Source organism: Pan paniscus, chromosome 1 (assembly GCF_029289425.2).
Source record: "Pan paniscus chromosome 1, NHGRI_mPanPan1-v2.0_pri, whole genome shotgun sequence".
Taxonomy (NCBI): domain Eukaryota; kingdom Metazoa; phylum Chordata; class Mammalia; order Primates; family Hominidae; genus Pan; species Pan paniscus.
This window is the reverse complement of record NC_073249.2, coordinates 452,457-477,325: the sequence shown is the minus strand read 5'-3', so window position 1 is coordinate 477,325 and position 24,869 is coordinate 452,457. Positions and strand designations below refer to the sequence as shown.

Below are 24,869 nucleotides of genomic sequence, written 5' to 3'. Positions count from 1 at the left end.
AATGCTATTCTCAAACTTTTCCAAACAATTAAGAAGGGTGCACTTTCCAACGCATTTTTTCATGCATTACCCTAACACCAATGTCAGACAAGGACGGTATAAGAAAATTACAGGCCAATTTATTTTATGATCATGGATGTAAAGATTCTCAACACTAGCAAACTGAATTCAATACGTTCAAAAGATCATTTAGTTGAATGTTTTCTTTCTTCTGAAATTCTTCATTTTGCTTCCAAATGTCATTTTTCCTTATATTTTATTTTTTCATTAATCAAATTTAATTTTAAAATTTCCAACTAAAAAAATCTGTGGGTTTAATAAACATATTTTTAATTAACATTTAAAAAAAGCACAAGTTTGTAAATTGTATATTTTCTGTCCATTAGATTTTGGTTTGAGTATTGGGCCAATTGCATGGTAAGCTTTTTAATTTTTTTCCAGAAGTAATCCCAGGACCTTAAATCTCCACTGAAACTCTCGAAGTTTAATTGGTCAGCTGGGATTGTAGTTCCTGGGGTGTTGAAAGCATAAATAAGCCATACCTTAAGTCTAGACCATTTATCCCTGTAGGGAGTCCCTCTTCTCCTCTATTCTCTTTCAGAACTACTTATTACTTTAGGTTCAGTGTATGTAGCATATAGTGACTTTATGGGTTTCAGTTTTCTGAACCCCAAATATGCAAAAATATAGAAAAAGCAGACCAGGCATCCCACCTTCTGTGTGCCACTAAGGGAGCATCTCTTCCTCTTTCTCCCCTAATAAGTTGTATATTATTTTCTCAGTATTTTAATTTTTTGCTATTTATATTATCTGAGATTTATCATTGGAATCACACAAATATTAAACCAGGAAAGATCACCCAGGAAGAAATTGAGATCACCCACAATATCAGGTATTCTAAAACATGTTATATGAAAATTGTAATAATTTAAAGCATGAATCACAAATCTTGCAGGTAGAAATGTCAACATATTTCTTAATTTTTTTAAGGAAGAGCAACTTGGATGAATATATGGATGTAAACTTGCTGATGAACTACAGCCAAAAATTACATTGTAATTGTAACGTGTCTCTAAACTCGACCCATTACCAATCCTGATAAGTCTGTGCTTAGGATTATGTAGATTTTCAAAGGATTGAAATGTAGTTGCCTTTTCCAAATCTTGACTAGCTTGTCTGACAAGGTAGGATCATGTCAAGTAGATTGGACTGAGGTGATCCCTTTATTTTAAAGAGCAGTCTTTGGCAAACACTGATACTAGAAACTGATATGATTTTGCTCTTGTTGATGAATTTTACTTATTATAAATGTTTTTTAAAAACCAGGGAAGGAAACATAATCTTAAAACCACTCATTTGTGTCCATCCACATTATACTGTAGAGAAGACTGACTTTGTTTTCAGGTGATTATTGCAGCAAAACATTTTAAGTTTTATTGAGATCGTTTATCATGTCTAAATTTGTTCATCATAATATATCCTGAGCTTAGTTCAGTGCCTGGCTCATGATAAATTTTATTTATTTAGTGTGGTGAGAGCACTTAACAGGAAATTTACCCTCTTACACTTTTTCAGTGCACGATTCAGTATTGTGAACTCCAGGCACGGTGCTGCACAGCCAATCTCTAGGACTTCTTCATCTTGTGTCACTGAAACCTTATATCCATTGCACAGTAGATCAAGAGAAGAAATACTTGATACATGGCACAAGACCTATAGAACACACAGGGAAAACTTCTTCTGGCATCAGAAAACCTGTTCATTGCTGAGTTCATTCATTATATTCACCTCCTTACACCACAATGCTAACCCATGAATCTATCTGGCTGTGACAAAACTGTCTTTCATAAACCTACAGACTTTAAGATTTATGGAAAGAGAAAGACCTGTGGCATCCTAGAATTCTAACATCTACTCTTGGATCATCATGACCACTTAGCAGAGCTTTGCATTGAATTCCAGATAAAGAATATCAAACTCAAGGATATAGCAGCTCTTGAATAATGAGAAAGATAAATGAAGTGTTTGGGAAGTAGAAAGATAATCATGAAGTTCAGTCATTAAAGTCTCGCCCTGAACAAATGCCATGGACTTGACATCATAAAAAACATAAAATAGGTATAAGTCAAAAGTGTTTATTTTGGGAAATTATATTTAAATCAAAAACAAAAATATACTCATATGAAAGACAATAGAAAATTCTGTCACCAAGGGAAATAAAACTCTAATTACCAAAATAAAATGTAAACAAAATAAAACTTACATAAACATATACATTCATGCATTCAAAAGAAGTTGCATAGAATTTTATTTAGCCATATCTCAGTATTTTGGAATTTTGCAAACACCAAGAGTCGCAATAATAATACATAATCTTCGTCTCTCACTCTGTTGTTTTTTCCTCAAGCTTGGGAAAGATAATGTGTGAGTGGATAGAGAGAGTGATTTTGGGGATCGGGATGAGACAGTTCTGCTTAAGGCAACTTCTTTTAGGATGGCAGGAGGTAGCAAGAGAAGAAAGGGCAGAATAACCATTACAGTTTACACCATATTTATAGCTATAATGGCTTAATGTAATATGAAGTAATTACTTTCAATTACTTTTTAATAACAGATATATACAATATATGTTCCTTAAAATGTTTATCTAAAAGTTTAAGAAATTAAAAATCTTTAATCTTCTGAGAAATCATCTAGAAATTTAAATTTCTGAATTATAGGTAAATGTACTATAATTTTATCTTTTTTCAAATAAGCCTTACAAATATTTTCAATATTGATACTGTTTCATTTTAAATGTGCCACAAACATGATGCTGTCGTTTCATTGTCATTCTAGCAGTAAGGATTCTGAGTCCTTAGCACTCTGTTTGACCCAGCCCCCTCCTTCCAGGAAATGACTAAATATACTCATTCAGAGCATATTTATTTTTGAGCATCTACTTTGGGGCTACCACTGTGTTAGGCTTTCAGCAGACACCAGTGATAAAAATGAGCAAAATATCTCATCTTATTAATATGATACTATATTGTGGAAAAGAGAGAAACAATTGTAAAAAATATGTTCAAGATTGTTAATTTTATGAGGAAAAATAAGACAGGATAAGGGACAGATCAGTCCTTTTTTTATTAATTGGTCATTGAAATATTTTCTGATAATTGAATAGCAGAGAAGAGACCTAAAAGAACTGAAAAAATGGGTTCTAGCATATCTGGGGAAAAAGACTCAAGGCAGAGGGAACCGTCTTCTTTTTCCTTTAGTTAAGTGTGTTAATCCCATTGATGTTTATTGATATGTCCATTAAGTTTAATTGCATTTTCTCACATTTTGTTTTATGTTATATTCCCTCTTTTTTTATTTTTATTTTTTTATTTTTTATTTTTGACAGAATACCAAACTATATTTACTGTTTACAGTAGTAAAGGACAACAAATAATGTACAAATTGGTGAATAAACACAACAGAGCCAACAAACATCCCACCCGAGCCCATACAGCAAACAGGAAATGAGAACATTTCAGCAAGATTTCAAGCAAGCAAGAGACGATGGGTCATCGTTCAGGTGACTATAAAAAGGCGGAGAATGGCCACCAAGCAGCAATGGAGCCTCAGGGAAGGACAATAGGCAGAACTATGAAAATGTTTAATTGGTATAGATCCCAAAATATTTCACAGAACTGAAATCACCAGACTAATGCATAAATTCAATACATATTTGGAAAGCAGCACGGCACAAACCCACGAGAAGAACATGAAGTCATCATTCCATGGGTTCATTTGTAACCACACTTGGAAGTAGCTCTTATACACGACAATGTAACTGCAAATTCAACAATACTTAGTCTTACTTTTTTATGTATAGACCATAATCATTCACCAGAAGCAAATACTAGAAGAAATCTGAGGCCACAACACCATTACCAAATGAGAAATGTGGGAATTTCTTCAATATTAAGAGGGAGAAAAAGGCCAATTTTGGTTGTGCCAATCCTTGCCTGTGTACCAACGCCAGGTACTGAGCAGGGAGTGGGGTGGGAGGGGTGGCAGGGGGGTGGGTCCTGGGCCTCAGACCCCGAGGTTACATGCTTGAGGGCCAGAGAGCATGTGGGGTCAAATTACCAAAAGACTCGGTTATTTTTTAATCTTTGAAGAAGCATTCCAGTATTTTCCCTTCAACTTTTCCATATACTGACAAAGCTTAAATTTGCAATATTTAGCATTTTAATCACCTGTGCCTGTAACAGCAAGTGACAGTCTGTCCTCCCTACCAACCTTGCCCCCAATACCTGTCCAACAGCTACATCCCCACTGCGGGAAACACCAATTCTCTATGTGACTGGAGTGAGCAGGGGAGAGGCAACCAACTCAGGAGTCAGATCCCTGGCCAGACTAAAAGCGAACATTCAGGCTATAATTTTGGGGTTAAAAAAATGTTGTAGGAGGGGGGGAAAAACACAAATGAGCACACAAAAGTACCCTAAATATCTTGCAACTCATTTTACCTGAACAAAGATAACAATTCTGATTGGCCCAATTTAAGTTACAGATTCATCCCTGCAGATATAGTTTTGAGTTGCACTTGAAGTACATCAAAGAGAGGAAAATCATCGTGGTGAATGTCCTCGAGTTTCCGCAGACGCCTTTGTGGTCGGCATGGTCACGTGCTCACCATTCAACAGCAATGCGAGGATGGACGGCCCGGGCTGGGGACGGGCCCTCTAGAAACTGTGCCCTGCCAGGCTGCTCTCCGGCACACCTCCCGTCTGCTGCTGGAACACGTCGATGGTGTCCTCGTCCTCCATCTCCAGCTGTGCTGGAGTGTCAGTTTCATTGATTGGCTGCCCGTCGAACCTGAATCTGATCTGCCTCATTGACAAGCCCTGCCTCTCGCAGTAGGCCTTCATCAGCTTGCTCAGCGGCGTGTGCCTCTTGATCTTGAACTGCACCACGGAGCCGTCCTGCCCGGCCACCTTCAGGTTGATGTGATCATTCTCTGTCTTCACACCCTCCTTGGGCTTCTCCTCGGACATGGCTGCGCGAGCGGCGCGGGCAGGCGGCGCGGGGGAAGCAGCGCGGAGCGGGCGAGTCACGCTCTCGGCCCCGCCGCTCTCCCCTATTCCCTCTTTTTTTAAAATAAAGGTCTTTTATTAAGTGGTCTATTATTTTTTCCATTTAATAAAATTTTTATATTTTTTCTATTACCTTTATGCCAATACTTTTATAAAGTATAGAAATATTTTTATGAAGACTAAACACTGTCATCTTTCCATTTACACAATGTCTATTGATTCCCCAGCATACGTAAGAATACGATAGCTTTCTCTTCTTTTTTTCCTTTAGCATCCAAATTTAGTCAATATTTTTTGGTTTATTACTATATCTTTATGCTTCATGCTTCACTACTTATCAACTTTAAGTATTATTTTATTGCTACACAAACTATGAAGCAACCATTTGGCTTATTTTTCATCATTTTCTTCAAATTCTTTCCTGGGTCAAGCTAATTTCCATTTCACATATTTGTGTTATCTGACAAATTATGTCAATTATCAAGTCTCTGCTTTCTAGTATCTCTGCCTCATGATGGTCTCTCATTGCTAAAATTGCTTATCAGTGATTTTTTTCTTTGTAAATTAAGTATGGTACTATATCATGAATTCTGCTACATGTCAATAATTTTTGGGTGGATATATTTATTCTGCTAAGAAGTTAGCTACTTATTTTTTTGTGAATATTCTTGGAAGGAAACCGAATTTCCATATCTTATTTTTAAGATTTAATTTGCTTTTTCAGTTATTACTGGGTGAATTCCATGAATTTATAGGCACTGGGGAGTCTTCGCAGGTTTCTCAGGCCTTGTCAGACTCATTCCTGCCGTCTTCTCCCTGTCCTCTTCTGTATCCTACCCCCTCACCATGGGCGGGCCTGGCATGGTGATCAGTGTAGATTAGGCTGCCCTGTTAGCTCCAGCACCTCCTCCCCATGTGGTCTGTCTTTCCATTTGCTCTTTTGATTGCTTCCTGCCTCCTTGTCTGTCATAATTGTGCACAGAAGTTCATGCTGATGCGACGACATTCCTCATCTAGGAAAAGATGTTTCCTGATATTTTTGAGCACTGCCACCACCAGTAACTTTGAATCCCGTTTTTCTTCCCGGCAGGGTCTCCTGGTTCAGATCTTGGTTTTCTGCACCAATTCTGATGTGTCTCTTTCTGCCTTACATGTAATCTGTAGTTGGTGGGTTTTCTTTGCCTGATTTCATTGGAACAGTCACTTGTACATTCTTTTATTATTCATTGTCTTGAAAGCTTAGTATACATTTTAAGAATAAAAGTAGAAAGATTAAGATCAATAGTATAGCTAAAGATATATACCAGCATCAGAAGCTTACTTTTTATATTTGATGAGTTTTGTTTTGTTTGCCTGTGAATAATGGTTTGAGGAAGGCAAAGGTTGCAAGGGGTTATTGGTTAGAAGTCTCTCACAGAGGTCCAGGCAGAAAACGGTGTGTGCTAAGATAAAGAGGTAGTGGAAGAGGCGAGGAGAGACACCAGCAAACACACACACATGCATATGCGTGTAACTGCATACAGTTGATAGGAAATTAGTTAAAATCATACTATTTTCTCAGTACATGATTAGTTAGCTGGTGCATCCATTATTTAGCCTGTGCATTGTAACTGTTGTCTATTCTTAACCTTATTAGCAACAATAGTAACATAGGGAATGAACAAAGTGCTTTGAGAATGAAATTTATTTTTTGTCTTTCCCTGAAATAATTCTAGCTCAAATAATGATGGTTTTACACAATTCCTGATCAGAGGGTTTTTGTATAGTTTCATTCTCTTAAGGAAAAGAAAGTCTTAAATTCCACAACTTCTGACCTCAGAGAAATCTATATGTAGTTACAGAAATAAGGCAATCTCCTAATTGCCTGCTAATTACATCATGTACACAAACACACACACACAAACATGTGTTGGAAAGTTACCAAAAGTCATAATTAGAGTGTAAGTTACCTATTAGCTTAATATTTGTTCAGTTTCTCTTTCTCCTCTGCTACTAAACTTACAACTAAAACACCTGATTTGGCATCTTCTTTTGTGATCAGAAGGTAGGGAAGCACTTTGTGCTCCACACGCAGCTATGTGTGATTTTCCTTAGTCTTCTTTTTCACTTACTTTTAAACACTAATTTTGCAAAAGCGTTCCTGTATCTCCACATCCTCTCCAGCATCTGTTGTTTCCTGACTTTTTAATGATCGCCGTTCTAACTGGTGTGAGACGGTATCTCATTGTGGTTTTCATTTGCATTTCTCTGATGATGACCAGTGATGATGTGCTTTTCTTCATGTTTGTTAGCTGCATGGATGTCTTCTTTTGAGAAGTGTCTGTTCATATCCTTCACCCAATTTTTAAGGGGGTTGTTTTTTTCTTGTAAATTTAAGTTCTTTGTAGATTCTGGATATTAGACCTTTGTCAGACAGACAGATTGCAAAATTTTTCTCCCATTCTATAGCTTGCCTGTTCACTATGATGATAGTTTCCTTTGCTGCACAGAAGCTCTTTAATTAGATCCCATTTGTCAATTTTGGCTTTTGTTGCCATTGCTTTTGGTGTTTTAGTCATGAAGTCTTTACCCACGTCTATGTCCTGAATGGTATTGCCTAGGTTTTCTTCTAGGGTTTTTATTGTTTTAGGTCTAACATTTAAGTCTTTAATCTATCTTGAGTTAATTTTTTATAAGATGTAAGGAAGAGGTCCAGTTTCAGTTTTCTGCATATGGCTAGCCAGTTTTCCCAGCACAATTTATTAAACAGGGAATTTTTTTTCCCATTGCTTGTTTTTGTCAGTGTTGTCAAAGATCAGATGGTTGTAGATGTGTGGTGTTATTTCTGAGGCCTCTGTTCTGTTCCATTGGTCTATATATCTGTTTTGGTACAGGTACCATGCTGTTTTGGTTACTGTAGCCTTGTAGTATAGTTTGAAGTCAGGTAGTGTGATGCCTCCAGCTTTGTCCTTTTTGCTTAGGATTGTCTTGGCTATATGGCCTTTTTTTGGTTCCATATGAAATTTAAAGTAGTTTTTCCTAATTCTGTGAAGGTCAAGCTAGCTTGACGGGGATAGCATTGAATCTATAACTTACTTTGGGCAGTGTGGCATATATATCCAAAGGATTATAAATCATTCTATAAAGTCACATGGACACATATGTTTATTGTGGCACTATTCACAACAGCAAAGACTTGGAATCAACCTAAATGCCCATCAATAATAGACTGGATAAAGAAAGTGTGGCACATATACACCATAGAATACTATGCAGCCATAGAAAAGGATGCATTCATGTCCTTTGCAGGGACATGGATGAAGGTGGAAACCATCATTTTCAGCAAACTAACACAAGAACAGAAAAGCAAACATCGCATGTTCTCATTCATAAATGGGAGTTGAACAATAAGAACACATGGACACAGGGAGGGGAACATCACACACCAGGGCCTGTTGGTGGGTTGGGGGGCTAGGAAGGAGGGATAGCATTAGGAGAAATACCTAACGTAGATGACAATTTGATGGCTGCAGGAAACCACCATGGCATGTGTATACCTATGTAATGTGCACGTTCTGCACATGTACCCTAGAACTTAAAGTATAATTTAAAAAAAAGTTTGCTTTGGCTTTCGATATAATTCTACTTAGACAACTCTTATAGAGTAACATGTACACACATTTCATTTTACAAATTCTCCCTTTTATTTTGACTTGGCATTTGACAATATCACTTTGATAGTAGCTTGTGAATATTAGTCAAGATTTGTATAGAGGTCGGGCACAGTGACTCATGCCTGTAACCCCAGCACTTTGGGAGGCTGAGTCAGGTGGATCACTTGAGGTCAGTTGTTCAAGAGCACCCTAGCCAACATGGTGAAACACCATTTGTACTAAAATTACAAAAATTAGGCCGGGCACAGTGGCTCACACCTGTAATCCCAGCACTTTGGGAGGCCGAGGTAGGTAGGTCACCTGAGGTCAGGAGTTCCAGACCAGCCTGGCCAACATGGTGAAACCCCATCTCTACTAAAAAATATATATATATATATATATATATAAAATATATATATATACACACAAAAATTAGCTGGGCATGGGGCCTGTGCCTGTAATCCCAGCTACTTGGGAGGCTAAGGCAGGACAATTGCTTAAACGCGGGAGGTGGAGTTTGCAGTGAGCAGAGATTGTGCCACTGCACTCCACCCTGGGAGACAGAGTGAAATTCCATCTAAAAAAAAAAAAAAAAAGAAAATACAACAATTAGCTGGGAGTGGTGGCACATGCCTGTAGTCTCAGCTACTCTTGAGGCTGAGGCAAGAGAATTACTTGAACCCGGGAAGCAGAGGTTGAAGGGAACAGAGATCACGGCACTGCACTCTAGTCCAGGCGACAGAACGAGACTCCATCTCAAAAAATATATATATTTGTATACATATAACAAAATATTTGCATCAAAAGGACATTGGGTCAGTTGCTTTACCTGCATAAATACATCATTTGAACATATAAATATATCGGTGTAAAAATGGGCAAAGTACAAGAATAAGCAAAGCGTGAATAAATACAAATATCAAATAAAACAAATGTTAATACAATACTTTTGTTGTTTGAGTAAAACTTTATTCAATAAAAATAGAAGGAAGTGGCATTTCCCGCCCATGGATTTACGTTGAGGAAAGTTCTATAGGTCTTCACAACATGTTTTAGGTGATATATAAGGAAGATAATTATACTGTAAACGACTGTGGATTACCATTCTTGACCTCATTACTTTCTATCCCCAAATATTAATCACTTAGTATTTGAAGCTGAAGAGTCCTGAAGCTGCAGGAAAAATGGAGGAAACCAACAACAGCTCTGAAAAGGGATTTCTTCTCCTGGGATTTTGAGATCAGCCTCAGCTAGAGAGGTTTCTTTTTGCCATCATTTTGTACTTCTACGTCTTGAGCCTTCTGGGGAACACTGCCATCATACTAGTATGTCGTCTGGACTCCAGACTCCACACTCCAATGTACTTCTTCCTCAGCAACCTCTCGTGTGTGGACATCTGCTTTACCACCAGTGTTGCCCCACAGTTGCTGGTTACCATGAATAAGAAAGACAAAACCATGAGCTACGGTGGCTGTGTAGCCCAGCTCTACGTGGCCATGGGGTTGGGCTCGTCTGAGTGTATTCTCTTGGCCGTCATGGCTTATGACCGCTATGCTGCTGTCTGCCGGCCACTGCACTACACAGCCATTATGCACCCCAGGTTCTGTGCGTCTCTGGCCGGTGGAGCATGGCTCAGTGGCCTCCTCACCTCCCTAACTCAGTGCTCCCTCACTGTGCAGCTGCCCCTCTGTGGTCATCGCACACTGGATCATATTTTCTGTGAGGTGCCAGTGCTCATCAAACTGGCCTGTGTGGATACGACTTTCAACGAGGCAGAACTCTTTGTGGCCAGTGTAGTCTTTCTAATTGTCCCGGTGTTACTCATCTTAGTCTCCTATGGCTTTATCACCCAAGCTGTGTTAAGGATAAAATCAGCTGCGGGCCGCCAAAAGGCCTTTGGGACCTGTTCGTCTCACCTGGTTGTGGTCATCATTTTCTATGGGACCATCATATTCATGTACCTTCAACCGGCCAATAGTAGATCCAAAAACCAGGGAAAGTTTGTTTCTCTTTTCTATACCATAGTCACCCCACTTTTAAACCCCATTATCTACACTCTGAGAAACAAAGATGTGAAAGGGGCCTTGAGGACCCTGATACTGGGAAGTGCTGCTGGACAAAGCCACAAGGACTAGGAAACACCTGGAATTCTAAACAAGGGAAACACCTCAAGGCAGCGTGAGGGTTCATCCTCCCCAGACATTCCTCTTGTCAATCCCAAGACCACAGGGACTAGGAAACACCTGGAATTCTAAAGGGAAACACCTCAAGGCAGTGTGAGGGTTCATCCTCCCCAGACATTCCTCTTGTCAATCCCAAGACCACAGGGACTAGGAAACACCTGGAATTCTAAAGAAGGGAAACACCTCAAGGCAGAGTGAGGGTTCATCCTCCCCAGACATTCCTCTTGTCAATCCCAAGACCACAGGGACTAGGAAACACCTGGAATTCTAAAGAAGGGAAACACCTCAAGGCAGTGTGAGGGTTCATCCTCCCCAGACATTCCTCTTGTCAATCCCAAGACCACAGGGACTAGGAAACACCTGGAATTCTAAAGGAGGGAAACACTTCAAGGCAGAGTGAGGGTTCATCCTCCCCAGACATTCCTCTTGTCAATCCCAAGACCACAGGGACTGGGAAACACCTGGAATTCTAAAGAAGAGAACCACACCAAGGCAGCATGAGGGTTCATCCTCCCAGACATTCCTCCTGTCAATCCAAGACCCTATGTTATATCTGGAAAAAAATGTTTGTCCTTCGTCCACCTGCCATCAAGGTTCATGTATCCATTATTTCCTTCTAATGTGCCAGCCCATCTGATAGACTTCTACTAATGCTTCACAACTCAGCTGAAATGTCACCTGCACTCACTAGCTGTCCTGAAACACCATCCTTCTCATCCTTGTGCAGAATTGTTTCATATGTTTCCATAGCACTTGATCCACACTACCATTTCTACATTTCACATTTGAGATATATGTATACATATATCTCTAACTAGGCAAAGCAATGTATATAACAGACTGAAAAAATACATGACCATTTTCCCAGAATATGTCACTTTTAACCAGAGAATGGAACCATCCCACTCTATTGGCTTATTTACAACACGAGAAACACAAATATTAACAGTTGTGATGCTTTGGTTCCACAGAATTGTGGGATGCAAATAATGACTAATATTTTATTAAAGGAATCAAATAAGCAAACTTGCATTAAGGAGATTGATTCATATATGGTTAATTCCCTTTTTTATTGAAGTGTTTAAAAGTTGAGTAAAATTGCCATATACTAAAATGTGTTTTAACATATTTATACAAAATTCATAAAATAAGTTATTGTTTTTGGCCTTAAACTCTGGAAAACAAAGTTACTTATGTAATTTTATACTTCAAAAATTTGAAATATGAATCCCACACACTGTCTCATGTTAATGATCATAGTTATATGTTTGTTTGGTTTCCAAAACAGCAAAAAAAATATTTAGAAGCATTTTAATAAATGTATTCTTATATTTGACCAAACTTTCACTTTCTGATTTAATTCTCTGTCTCTACCTCTCTGTGTATCTTTGTCTGTCTCAGCCTCTTTCTCGCTTTCTTTTCCCAAAACGATTGAACTTCATCAATTCGTCAACCTCAAGTATTTTAAGAAAACTGTGCAATTATAGAAAAAAGTGATTTAATCTGTGGTTATAATTTTACTTCATATTCTCATTATGATACACATGAAAAAAGCATGAAAACATCAATGCAAATGAAGAGTAAAATGCAGGCAGAATCTGGGGTGGAAGTGGAATTTTCAAGTGATTTAGACTTTTCTTTTTTGGCCAGGGTCTTGCTCTGTTGCCCAGGCTGGAGTGCAGTGGCTCAATCATGGCTCACTGCAGCCTCGACCTCCTGGGTTAAAGTGATCCCTCTGCCTCAGCCTTCCAACATTCAGATTTATAATAATTCATCCTGGTGTGAGAATATTGTAGCCTGTCTACAAATGTTAAGGATAACGTTTGGACCTGCCTCTCCTACCAAAGCCTGGACTAAAGGCAAAATGGCTGCACACACAAGAACAAAACAGCATCAGGAGAATTCACTAATGACTCAGGCTGCCTCTTCACAAATACCATGTCCAGCTGGCACCTCTTCAATATACTTTTAGCAAACAAAATAATGAATATCCAATTTAACAAAAACAAGAGGGAAATATTGTCTTCTAGGATATTCTTATGTGATTTTCCTCCTTCAGTAATGGAAAGGAGAGTTGGGAACTGAGCAGAACATGCTGAGGAGCACATGCTTTTATTTACAATATGCAAGTAGAGAAGAAGTTCTACAGGAAGCCTCACATGTACAAATGCATTATTCCTGAGAACCCGAGCAACACAGCATAGGGAAGAATGTACCTGTGTCAGAGTCTCAATCAATTTACATAGAATATGGCCCCAGGGCAAAAGATGTGGCATTTAAAGGAAAGAAATAGCTCCAAGTGAAAAGACAACCAGGTGTAAAGCAATGATATGAACACAATATGTAGAAAAAACTACATATGAAGCAACCATTTTCAAAGACAAACTCACATCCATTTAAGGTAATATGGAATAAAAATCCCACCGAAAATAAAATCAAATTGTTACTGTATACAATAAATTCAAACATAATTCAGAATAAAAATATAGAATAATATAGCTAAAGATGCTAATTTCAGCAATAAGCAGATAATAGTTATTTGCACCCAAAAGGAAACCAGAAAATAATAGATGATATAACATATGCAAAGCAACCTAAAAAAACTACTTAACTGCAGATGAAAACGGGAACACATTTGAAAATAAAATGCTGTTACTACTTTCTTGAATTTAGAGCTTTCCTATTGTATGGATATGTTTATACTGCTTTTATAATCATCATACATGTATAATTTCATACTATTTTTATTTATAATGTGAGCATTTTTCTGATTAATCTATAAACATATCCACCATTTATTAAAAATCTTCCCTATAATTGAATAACATGAGTAGTTTCTCTTTTTTAAATACCTACATTGAGCATACTTTTGTTTGTGAATATGTTTATAATTATGTACTTATAATGTATTTTATAAATACAATTAGTAAATCTAAAACAGGAACACATCAGTCAATTTGCACACATTGCTAGCTTGATCTGCAGAACACGTTTTCAAAGGATGCGCCAAGAAAAAAACTATCACTTAGTTAAATGACCATTCAGTATTGCAATTATTTAAAAACTATACAATGAGAATGCTGTAATAAGTGTATGGTTCCACCACTCCAAACACCATGAATTTTTTTTAAAAGATATATTTTTAAGAAAAAATAAAATGATTTTACATAACATAAATATTAACGAATTCATGAAAAACAAAAACCATATAGGACCAGAGCTCAGAGAAGAAAAATGGGAGGCACTTACTGTTTAAACCCTAACCCAAATGGTCAGTAAAAAGACAGGTACCAGCTACTACAAAAAAACACCAAAATATAAAGACCAATGATACTATGAAGAAACTGCATTACCTAATGTGCAAAATAACCAGCTAGCATCACGATGACAAGATCAAATTCACACATAAAAATATTAACCTTAGGCAGGGCACAGTGGCTCACACCTGTAATCATAGCACTTTGGGAGGCTGAGTCGGGTGGATCATGAGGTCAGGAGTTCAAGATCAGCCTGGCCAGCATGGTGAAACCCCATGTCTCCTAAAAAAAATACAAAAAATTAGCCAGGCATGGTGGTGCGTGCCTATAATCCCAGTTACTCAGGAGGCTGAGGCAGGAGAATTGCTTGAACCTAGGAGGCAGAGGTTGCAGTGAGCCAAGATCGCGCCACTGTACTCCAGCCTGGGCAACAGAGCAAGACTCCATCTCAAAAAAAAAAAAAGAAAAAAATGTATATGTTATCACTTTGGTCTCATTTGAGTATGAATGATCAGACAGGGAAAATAAACGTACCAAGAAAAATAAACAAGGGTCTTATAATAAAAGCAACACAGAATGGCCAAAGCTATCCTGAGCAAAAAGAGGAAAAAAGCTGGAGCCATCACATTACTAGACTTCAAAATATACTACAAAGTTATAGTTACCAAAACAACCTGGTATTGGCATAAAAACAGACACATGGGCCAATAGAACAGAATGGAGAACCTAGAAATAGATTCATGTATTTACAGCCAACGGATTTTTGACAAAAGGTGCCAAGAACATACACTGGGGAAAGGAGAGTTTCTTCAGTAAATGTCCTGGAACAGTAATCAGCAGCAGGGGCTGGTACCATAGGGACACTTAAAGTTGAATTTATCAATTGCTGGAAGCTCGTGTGAACTAACTTGACAAATAAAAACAATGTTGAGCCCCAGTCTTAGGAAATCCTCCCTATACTCATGATTCTTACCTTCAGGATTCTCAACAGCTTCTCACTGTGGAAAGTAGAGAGAAATTCCCTTTTGCTTTGGGAGAGAGAGGAGAAAATAAACATTTGAAATATGCCCAGAGCTCTCTGTTCACCTTAACCTGATCTCAATAGAAACTATTTAATGATCACCATTCTAACTGGTGTGAGATGATATCTCATTGTGGTTTTGATTTGCATTTCTCTGATGGCCAGTGATGAGCATTTTTTCATGTGTCTGTTGGCTGCATAAATACCTTCTTTTGAGAAGTGTCTGTTCATATCCTTTGCCCACTTTTTGATGGGGTTTTTTTTCTTGTAAATTTGTTTGAGTTCTTTGTAGATTCTGGATATTATCCCTTTGTCAGATGAGTAGATTGCAAAAATTTTCTCCCATTCTGTAGGTTGCCTGTACACTCTGATGGTAGTTTCTTTTGCTGTGCAGAAGCTCTTTAGTTTAATTAGATCCCATTTGTCAATTTTGGCTTTTGTTGCCATTGCTTTGTTGTTTTAGACATGAAGTCCTTATCCATGCCTATGTCCTGAATGGTATTGCCTAGGTTTTCTTCTAGGGTTTTTATGGTTTTAGGTCTAACATTTAAGTCTTTAATCCATCTTGAATTAATTTTTGTATAAGATGTAAGGAAGGTCTCCAGTTTCAGCTTTCTACATATGGCTAGCCAGTTTTCCCAGCACCATTTGTTAAATAGGGAATCCTTTCCCCCTTTCTTGTTTTGTCAGGTTTGTCAAAGATCACATAGTTGAAGATGTGTGGTATTATTTCTGAGGGCTCTGTTCTGTTCCATTGATCTATCTCTCTGTTTTGGTACCAGTGCCATGCTGTTTTGGTTACTGTAGCCTTGTAGTATAGTTTGAAGTCAGGTAGCGTGATGCCTCCAGCTTTGTTCTTTTGGCTTAGGAATGACTTGGCAATGCAGGCTCTTTTTTGGTTCCATATGAACTTTAAAGTAGTTTTTTCCAATTCTGTGAAGAAAGTCATTGGTAGCTTGATGGGGATGGCATTGAATCTATAAATTACCTTGGGCAGTATGGCCATTTTCACGATATTTCTTCCTCCTATCCATGAGCATGGAATGTTCTTCCATTTGTTTGTATCCTCTTTTATTTCATTGAGCAAACAGGTGCTGGAGAGGAAGTGGAGAAATAGGAACATTTTTACACTGTTGGTGGGACTGTAAACTGGTTCAACCATTGTGGAAAACAGTGTGGTGATTCCTCAGGGATCTAGAACTAGAAATACCATTTGACCCAGCCATCCCATTACTGGGTATATACCCAAAGGATTATAAATCATGCTGCTATAAAGACACATGCACATGTATGTTTATTGCAGCACTATTCACAATAGCAAAGCCCTGGAACCAACCCAAATGTCCAGCAATGATAAAGTGGATTAAGAAAATGTGGCAAAGATGGCCGAATAGGAACAGCTCTGGTCTACAGCTCCCAGTGTGAGCGACGCAGAAGACGGGTGATTTCTGCATTTCCATCTGAGGTACCGGGTTCATCTCACTAGGGAGTGCCAGACAGTGGGCACAGGTCAGTGGGTGCGAGCACCATGCACGAGCCAAAGCAGGGTGAGGCATTGCCTCACTGGGGAAGCACAAGGGGTCAGGGAGTTCCCTTTCCTAGTCAAAGAAAGGAGTGATGGACGGTACCTGGAAAATCGGGTCACTCCCACCCAAATACCGCACTTTTCCGACGGGCTTAAAAAACGGCATACCACGAGATTATATCCTGCACCTGGCTCGGAGGGTCTTACGCCCACGGAGTCTCACTGATTGCTAGCACAGCAGTCTGAGATCAAACTGCAAGGCGGCAGCGAGGCTGGGGGAGGGGTGCCCGCCATTGCCCAGGCTTGCTCAGGTAAACAAAGCAGCCACAAAGCTCAAACTGGGTGGAGCCCACCACAGCTCAAGGAGGCCTGCCTGCCTCTGTAGGCTCCACCTCTGAGGGCAGGGCACAGACAAACAAAAAGACAGCAGTAACCTCTGCAGACTTAAATGTCCCTGTCTGACAGCTTTGAAGAGAGCAGTGGTTCTCCCAGTACACAGCTGGAGATCTGAGAAGGGGCAGACTGCCTCCTCAAGTGGGTGCCTGACCCCTGACCCCTGAGCAGCCTAACTGGGAGGCACCCCCCAGCAGGGGCACACTGACACCTCACACGGCAGGGTACTCCAACAGACCTGCAGCTGAGGGTCCTGTCTGTTAGAAGGAAAACTAACAAACAGAAAGGACATCCACACCAAAAACCCATCTGTACATCACCATCATCAAAGACCAAAAGTAGATAAAACCACAAAGATGGGGAAAAAACAACAGAAAAACTGGAAACTCTAAAAAGCAGAGCGCCTCTCCTCCTCCAAAGGAACGCAGTTCCTCACCAGCAACGGAACAAAGCTGGATGGAGAATGACCTTGACGAGCTGAGAGAAGGCGTCAGACGATCAAATTACTCTGAGCTACAGGAGGACATTCAAACCAAAGGCAAAGAAGTTGAAAACTTTGAAAAAAATTTAGAAGAATGTACAACTAGAATAAGCAATACAGAGAAGTGCTTAAAGGAGCTGATGGAGCTGAAAACCAAGGCTCGAGAACTACGTGAAGAATGCAGAAGCCTCAGGAGCCGATGCGATCAACTGGAAGAAAGGGTATCAGTGATGGAAGATGAAATGAATGAAATGAAGGAAGAAGGGAAGTTTAGAGAAAAAAGAATAAAAAGAAATGAGAAAAGCCTCCAAGAAATATGGGACTATGTGAAAAGACCAAATCTACGTCTGATTGGTGTACCTGAAAGTGATGGGGAGAATGGAACCAAGTTGGAAAACACTCTGCAGGTTATTATCCAGGAGAACTTCCCCAATCTAGCAAGGCAGGCCAACATTCAGATTTAGGAAATATAGAGAATGCCACAAAGATACTCCTCGAGAAGAGCAACTCCAAGACACCTAATTGTCAGATTCACCAAAGTTGAAATGAAGGAAAAAATGTTAAGGGCAGCCAGAGAGAAAGGTCCAGTTACCCTCAAAGGGAAGCCCATCAGACTAACAGCAGATCTCTCGGCAGAAACCCTACAAACCAGAAGAGAGTGGGGGCCAATATTCAACATTCTTAAAGAAAAGAATTTTCAACCCAGAATTTCATATCCAGCCAAACTAAGCTTCATAAGTGAAGGAGAAATAAAATACTTTACAGACAAGCAAATGCTGAGAGATTTTGTCACCACCAGGCCTGACCTAAAAGAGCTCCTGAAGGAAGCACTAAACATGGAAAGGAACAACCGGTACCAGGTGCTGCAAAATCATGCCAAAATGTAAAGACCATCGAGACTAGGAAGAAACTGCATCAACTAATGAGCAAAATAACCAGCTGACACCATAATGACAGGATCAAATTCACACATAAAAATATTAACTTTAAATATAAATGGACTAAATGTTCCAATTAAAAGACACAGACTGGCAAATTGGATAAAGAGTCAAGACCCATCAGTATGCTGTATTCAGGAAACCCATCTCATGTACAGAGACACACATAGGCTCAAAATAAAAGGATGGAGGAAGATCTACCAAGCAAATGGAAAACAAAAAAAGGCAGGGGTTGCAATCCTAGTCTCTGATAAAACAGACTTTAAACCAACAAAGATCAAAAGAGACAAAGAAGGCCATTACATAATGGTAAAGGGATCAATTCAACAAGAAGAACTAACTATCCTAAATATATATGCACCCAATACAGGAGCACCCAGATTCATAAAGCAAGTCCTGAGTGACCTACAAAGAGACTTAGACTCCCACACATTAATAATGGGAGACTTTAACACCCCATTGTCAACATTAGACAGATCAACGAGACAGAAAGTCAACAAGGATACCCAGGAATTGAACTCAGCTCTGCACCAAGCAGACCTAATAGACATCTACAGAACTCTCCACCCCAAATCAACAGAATATACATTTTTTTCAGCACCACACTACACCTATTCCAAAATTGACCATATACTAGGAAGTAAAGTTCTCCTCAGCAAATGTAAAAGCACAGAAATTATAACAAACTATCTCTCAGACCACAGTGCAATCAAACTAGAACTAAGGATTAAGAATCTCACTCAAAACCACACAACTACATGGAAACTGAACAACCTGCTCCTGAATGACTACTGGGTATATAACGAAATGAAGGCAGAAATAAAGATGTTCTTTGAAACCAACGAGAACAAAGACACAACATACCAGAATCTCTGGGACGCATTCAAAGCAGTGTGTAGAGGGAAATTTATAGCACTAAATGCCCACAAGAGAAAGCAGGAAAGATTCAAAATTGACACCCTAACATCACAATTAGAAGAACTAGAGAAGCAAGAGCAAACACATTCAAAAGCTAGCAGAAGGCAAGAAATAACTAAAATCAGAGCAGAACTGAAGGAAATAGAGACACAAAAAACCCTTCAAAAAATTAATGAATCCAGGAGCTGGTTTTTTGAAAGGATCAACAAAATAGACCACTAGCAAGACTAATAAAGAAAAAAAGAGAGAAGAATCAAATAGAAGCAATAAAAAATGATAAAGGGGATATCACCACCAATCCCACAGCAATACAAACTACCATCAGAGAATACTACAAACACCTCTATGCAAATAAACTAGAAAATCTAGAAGAAATGGATACATTCCTCGACACATACACCCTCCCAAGACTAAACCAGGAAGAAGTTGAATCTCTGAATAGACCAATAACAGGATCTGAAATTGTGGCAATAATCAATAGCTTACCAACAAAAAAGAGTCCAGGACCAGATGGATTCACAGCCGAATTCTACCAGAGGTACAAGGAGGAACTGGTACCATTCCTTCTGAAACTATTCCAATCAATAGAAAAAGAGGGAATCCTCCCTAACTCATTTTATGAGGCCAGCATCATTCTGATACCAAAGCCGAGCAGAGACACAACCAAAAAAGAGAATTTTAGACCAATATCCTTGATGAACATTGATGCAAAAATCCTCAATAAAATACCGGCAAAACAAATCCAGCAGCACATCAAAAAGCTTATCCACCATGATCAAGTGGGCTTCATCTCTGGGATGCAAGGCTTGTTCAATATATGCAAATCAATAAATGTAATCCAGCATATAAACAGAGCCAAAGATAAAAACCACATGATTATCTCAATAGATGCAGAAAAGGCCTTTGACAAAATTCAACAACCCTTCATGCTAAAAACTCTCAATAAATTAGGTATTGATGGGACATATCTCAAAATAATAAGAGCTATCTATGACAAACCCACAGCCAATATCATACTGAATGGGCAAAAACTGGAAGCATTCCCTTTGAAAACTGGCACAAGACAGGGATGCCCTCTCTCACCACTCCTATTCAACATAGTGTTGGAAGTTCTGGCCAGGGCAATTAGGCAGGGCAAGGAAATAAAGGGTATTCAATTAGGAAAAGAGGAAGTCAAATTGTCCCTGTTTGCAGATGACATGATTGTATATCTAGAAAACCCCATTGTCTCAGCCCAAAATCTCCTTAAGCTGATAAGCAACTTCAGCAAAGTCTCAGGATACAAAATCAACGTACAAAAATCACAAGCATTCTTATACACCAACAACAGACAAACAGAGAGCCAAATCATGAGTGAACTCCCATTCACAATTGCTTCAAAGAGAATAAAATACCTAGGAATCCAACTTACAAGGGATGTGAAGGACCTCTTCAAGGAGAACTACAAACCACTGCTCAATGAAATAAAAGAGGATACAAACAAATGGAAGAACATTCCATGCTCATGGGTAGGAAGAATCAATATCGTGAAAATGGCCATACTGCCCAAGGTAATTTATAGATTCAATGCCATCCCCATCAAGCTACCAATGACTTTCTTCACAGAATTGGAAAAAACTACTTCAAAGTTCATATGGAACCAAAAGAGAGCCCGCATCGCCAAGTCAATCCTAAGCCAAAAGAACAAAGCTGGAGGCATCACACTACCTGACTTCAAACTATACTACAAGGCTACAGTAACCAAAACAGCATGGTACTGGTACCAAAACAGAAATATAGATCAATGGAACAGAACAGAGCCCTCAGAAATAACGCCGCTTACCTACAACTATCTGATCTTTGACAAACCTGAGAAAAACAAGCAATGGGGAAAGGATTCCCTATTTAATAAATGGTGCTGGGAAAACTGGCTAGCCATATGTAGAAAGCTGAAACTGGATCCCTTCCTTACACCTTATACAAAAATCAATTCAAGATGGATTAAAGATTTAAATGTTAGACCTAAAACCATAAAAACCCTAGAAGAAAACCTAGGCATTACCATTCAGGACATAGGCATGGGCAAGGACTTCATGTCCAAAACACCAAAAGCAATGGCAACAAAAGCCAAAATTGACAAATGGGATCTAATTAAACTAAAGAGCTTCTGCACAGCAAAAGAAACTACCATCAGAGTGAATAGGCAACCTACAACATGGGAGAAAATTTTCGCAACCTACTCATCTGACAAAGGGCTAATATCCAGAATCTACAGTGAACTCAAACAAATTTACAAGAAAAAAACAAACAACCCCATCAAAAAGTGGGCGAAGGACATGAACAGGCACTTCTCAAAAGAAGACATTTATGCAGCCAAAAAACACATGAAAAAATGCTCATCATCACTGGCCATCAGAGAAATGCAAATCAAAACCACTATGAGATATCATCTCACACCAGTTAGAATGGCAATCATTAAAAAGTCAGGAAACAACAGGTGCTGGAGAGGATGTGGAGAAATAGGAACACTTTTACACTGTTGGTGGGACTGTAAACTAGTTCAACCATTGTGGAAGTCAGTGTGGCGATTCCTCAGGGATCTAGAACTAGAAATACCATTTGACCCAGCCATCCCATTACTGGGTATATACCCAAATGACTATAAATCATGCTGCTATAAAGACACATGCACACGTATGTTTATTGCGGCATTATTCACAATAGCAAAGACTTGGAACCAACCCAAATGTCCAACAATGATAGACTGGATTAAGAAAATGTGGCACATATACACCATGGAATACTATGCAGCCATAAAAAATGATGAGTTCATATCCTTTGTAGGGACATGGATGAAATTGGAAACCATCATTCTCAGTAAACTATCGCAAGAACAAAAAACCAAACACCGCATATTCTCACTCATAGGTGGGAATTGAACAATGAGATCACATGGACACAGGAAGGGGAACATCATACTCTGGGGACTGTGGTGGGGAGGGGGGAGGGGGGAGGGATAGCATTGGGAGATATACCTAATGCTAGATGACGAGTTAGTGGGTGCAGCGCACCAGCATGGCACATGTATACATATGTAACTAACCTGCACAATGTGCACATGTACCCTAAAACTTAAAGTATAATAAAAAAAAAATCGTATACTGTTTGGGATCATTTGTGTATCTTCCTTGGAGAATGTAATATAGATCTTTAGATATAAAAATTGTAAACATAAATGAATGTAACAGAGACCCAAAATATATGAAGCCAAGGTGGACAGAATTAAAGGAAGAAATAAACAGTTCTATACTTAGAGTTCAATACTTAAATGTCCATTTTCAATAATGCATAGTGCACTTAGACAGAATGTTAATATAGTAGTAAGTGACTAGAACAGCACTATAAACCAAATGACCTAATATATATGTGGAGAATACTGAAATAGCAGAATATAGATGATTCTCAAGTACTAATAACACATTCTCCAGGATAAATTGCCACAAAACAAATGAGACTAAATTTTAAAAGATTTAATTCAAAGTATCTTTTCCAATCAATGAAATAAAACTGGAAATCTGAAATAGAGGGAGAACTACAAAAGTTACACATATGTGGGGATTAAACACCACACTGTGAAGCACCGGTGGGTCAAAAAAGAAATTGTAAATGAAGTTAGAAAATATATTCAGATGACTTAAAACATAACAAAACATATAGGATGCAGCTAAAGCAATTCTCAGAAGGAAAATTTTAGCTAGATTGCCTTTCCTCAAAAAAAGAAGAAACATCTAAAAACAATAATATATTTTTACACCTTAAGGAACTAGAAAAAGAAGAGCAGACTCAATACAAAGCAAACAGAAGGAAAAAAAATATTGGAATAGAGATTAATAAAATGCAGAATAGAAAAAACAATTTGACTATTTCGAGCTTTCAAAAGATCAACAAAATATACAAAACTTTAGGTAAACTTACCAAAGAGAGAAAGAGAGAAGTCTTACATCATGAATACATAAATATGAATATAACACGGGTACATAACAACTGCCTTTCAGAAATACAAGCAATTATAAGAGAATATTACAAATAATTGAATACTAACTAGATACCTTCAGTGAGATGAAAACCAAATCCTGGAAACACAGAAACTACCAACACTTACTCAAGAAGAAACTTAAAGTAGTGTTAAACAACTAACACACTGAAAATTACAAAGCACTGCTAATAGCAAATAAAACATAAACTGATGAAACAACATCGCATGTTAATGGATTGGGAGACTTGTGGTTAAGATAATACAACCAAAATATATCCACAGGTTCAACACAATGCCTATAAAAATTCCATGCCTTTTTTTTTTTTTGCAAGAGTAGAAAACACTAAAGATCATATGAAATTATGAGAGACTCCAAAAAGCCAAAACAACCATGAATAGAAAAACAAAGTTGGAGGATTTACACTTCCTGAGTACAAAATTTGCCAAAAAGATACACTAATTTTAGAAGCCTGATAATAGAATAAGGATATATGCATAAATAGAAGACAATTGAGAATCTAATGAGAAATACACGCATGTGTCTATGGTCAATAATCATCTGACAAGTGTGCCACGTCCATTCAATGGGAAAATAATACTCACTTTAACAAGTTGTGCTCAGACAAGAAGATATCCACAAGCAAAAGAATGAAGTGGGATTACAAATCATACTTAAACTCAATTGATCAGGGACCTAAACATAAGTAAAATTACAAAAATATGAGAAAAGATAAGGTTAAATATTCAAGACCTTAAGTTTAGCATTTTTTTTAGCATGATACCGAAAGCACGAGCAATAAGAAAATAAATAATTGGACCTCATCTAACGTCAAAATTTTTGTGCTTCAAAGGTCTCAATCAAAAGAGTAAAAAGAGAGGAGAGTGGGAAAGCTGGCAGAACAGAACTCATTAACAATTGTATCCCCATAGAAACATCAATTTTAATAACTATTCTTACACAACATACCTTCACAAAAGCTAGTAAAGCCATGTGAGAGATCATTGTACCTGGTTATACTATTTTCTTCTTGTTATAAAATAATAAGATAAGAAACATTGAAGAGGGCAGGAAGGAGAGTTTTCATTACCTGCATTTCTTATCCCCAACCTCAGACAGCACAGTGCAGGGAGAGATACCAAACACCTGGGGAATAAAAAGGGAAGTAAGTGTGGGACTTGGTCTTGGTGCCCAACACTAGGCCCACTACAGAAAAACTGAAAACCAGGCAGCCCCCACAACCACTGACTCCAGGCCAGTCCACAAAGACTAAGCCTCCAGATCTACACCAACACTAGGCAGAAATCTGCAGCCCATGCAAAGCAGAATTAATTTGCAGTCATCATCACTGCCACCCACCCAGAGTGGCCTTAAGCTCTGGAAAGTATCCACTGGCAGGCAGGCCTCAGTGAACATGGGCTTCAGACATGCATCAGTGC

At 38.5% G+C, this 24,869-nt stretch overlaps 2 protein-coding genes across 2 annotated transcripts; one reads left to right on the top strand and one right to left on the bottom strand.

Moving 5' to 3' along the window:
• Window positions 1-3,390: 3,390 nt before the first annotated feature.
• Window positions 3,391-5,113, bottom strand: LOC100970998 (small ubiquitin like modifier 3). The gene has a single exon (XM_003815308.6). It carries the CDS (start codon window positions 5,028-5,030, stop codon window positions 4,719-4,721), a length of 312 nt encoding a protein of 103 aa, XP_003815356.1. The 5' UTR covers window positions 5,031-5,113; the 3' UTR covers window positions 3,391-4,718.
• Window positions 5,114-8,766: 3,653 nt separating this feature from the next.
• LOC100971558 (olfactory receptor 2G6) lies at window positions 8,767-10,836 on the top strand. The gene is given in 1 exon segment (XM_003815310.5): window positions 8,767-10,836. A coding segment is annotated over 1 exon segment (951 nt). The 5' UTR covers window positions 8,767-9,885.
• Window positions 10,837-24,869: the final 14,033 nt, after the last annotated feature.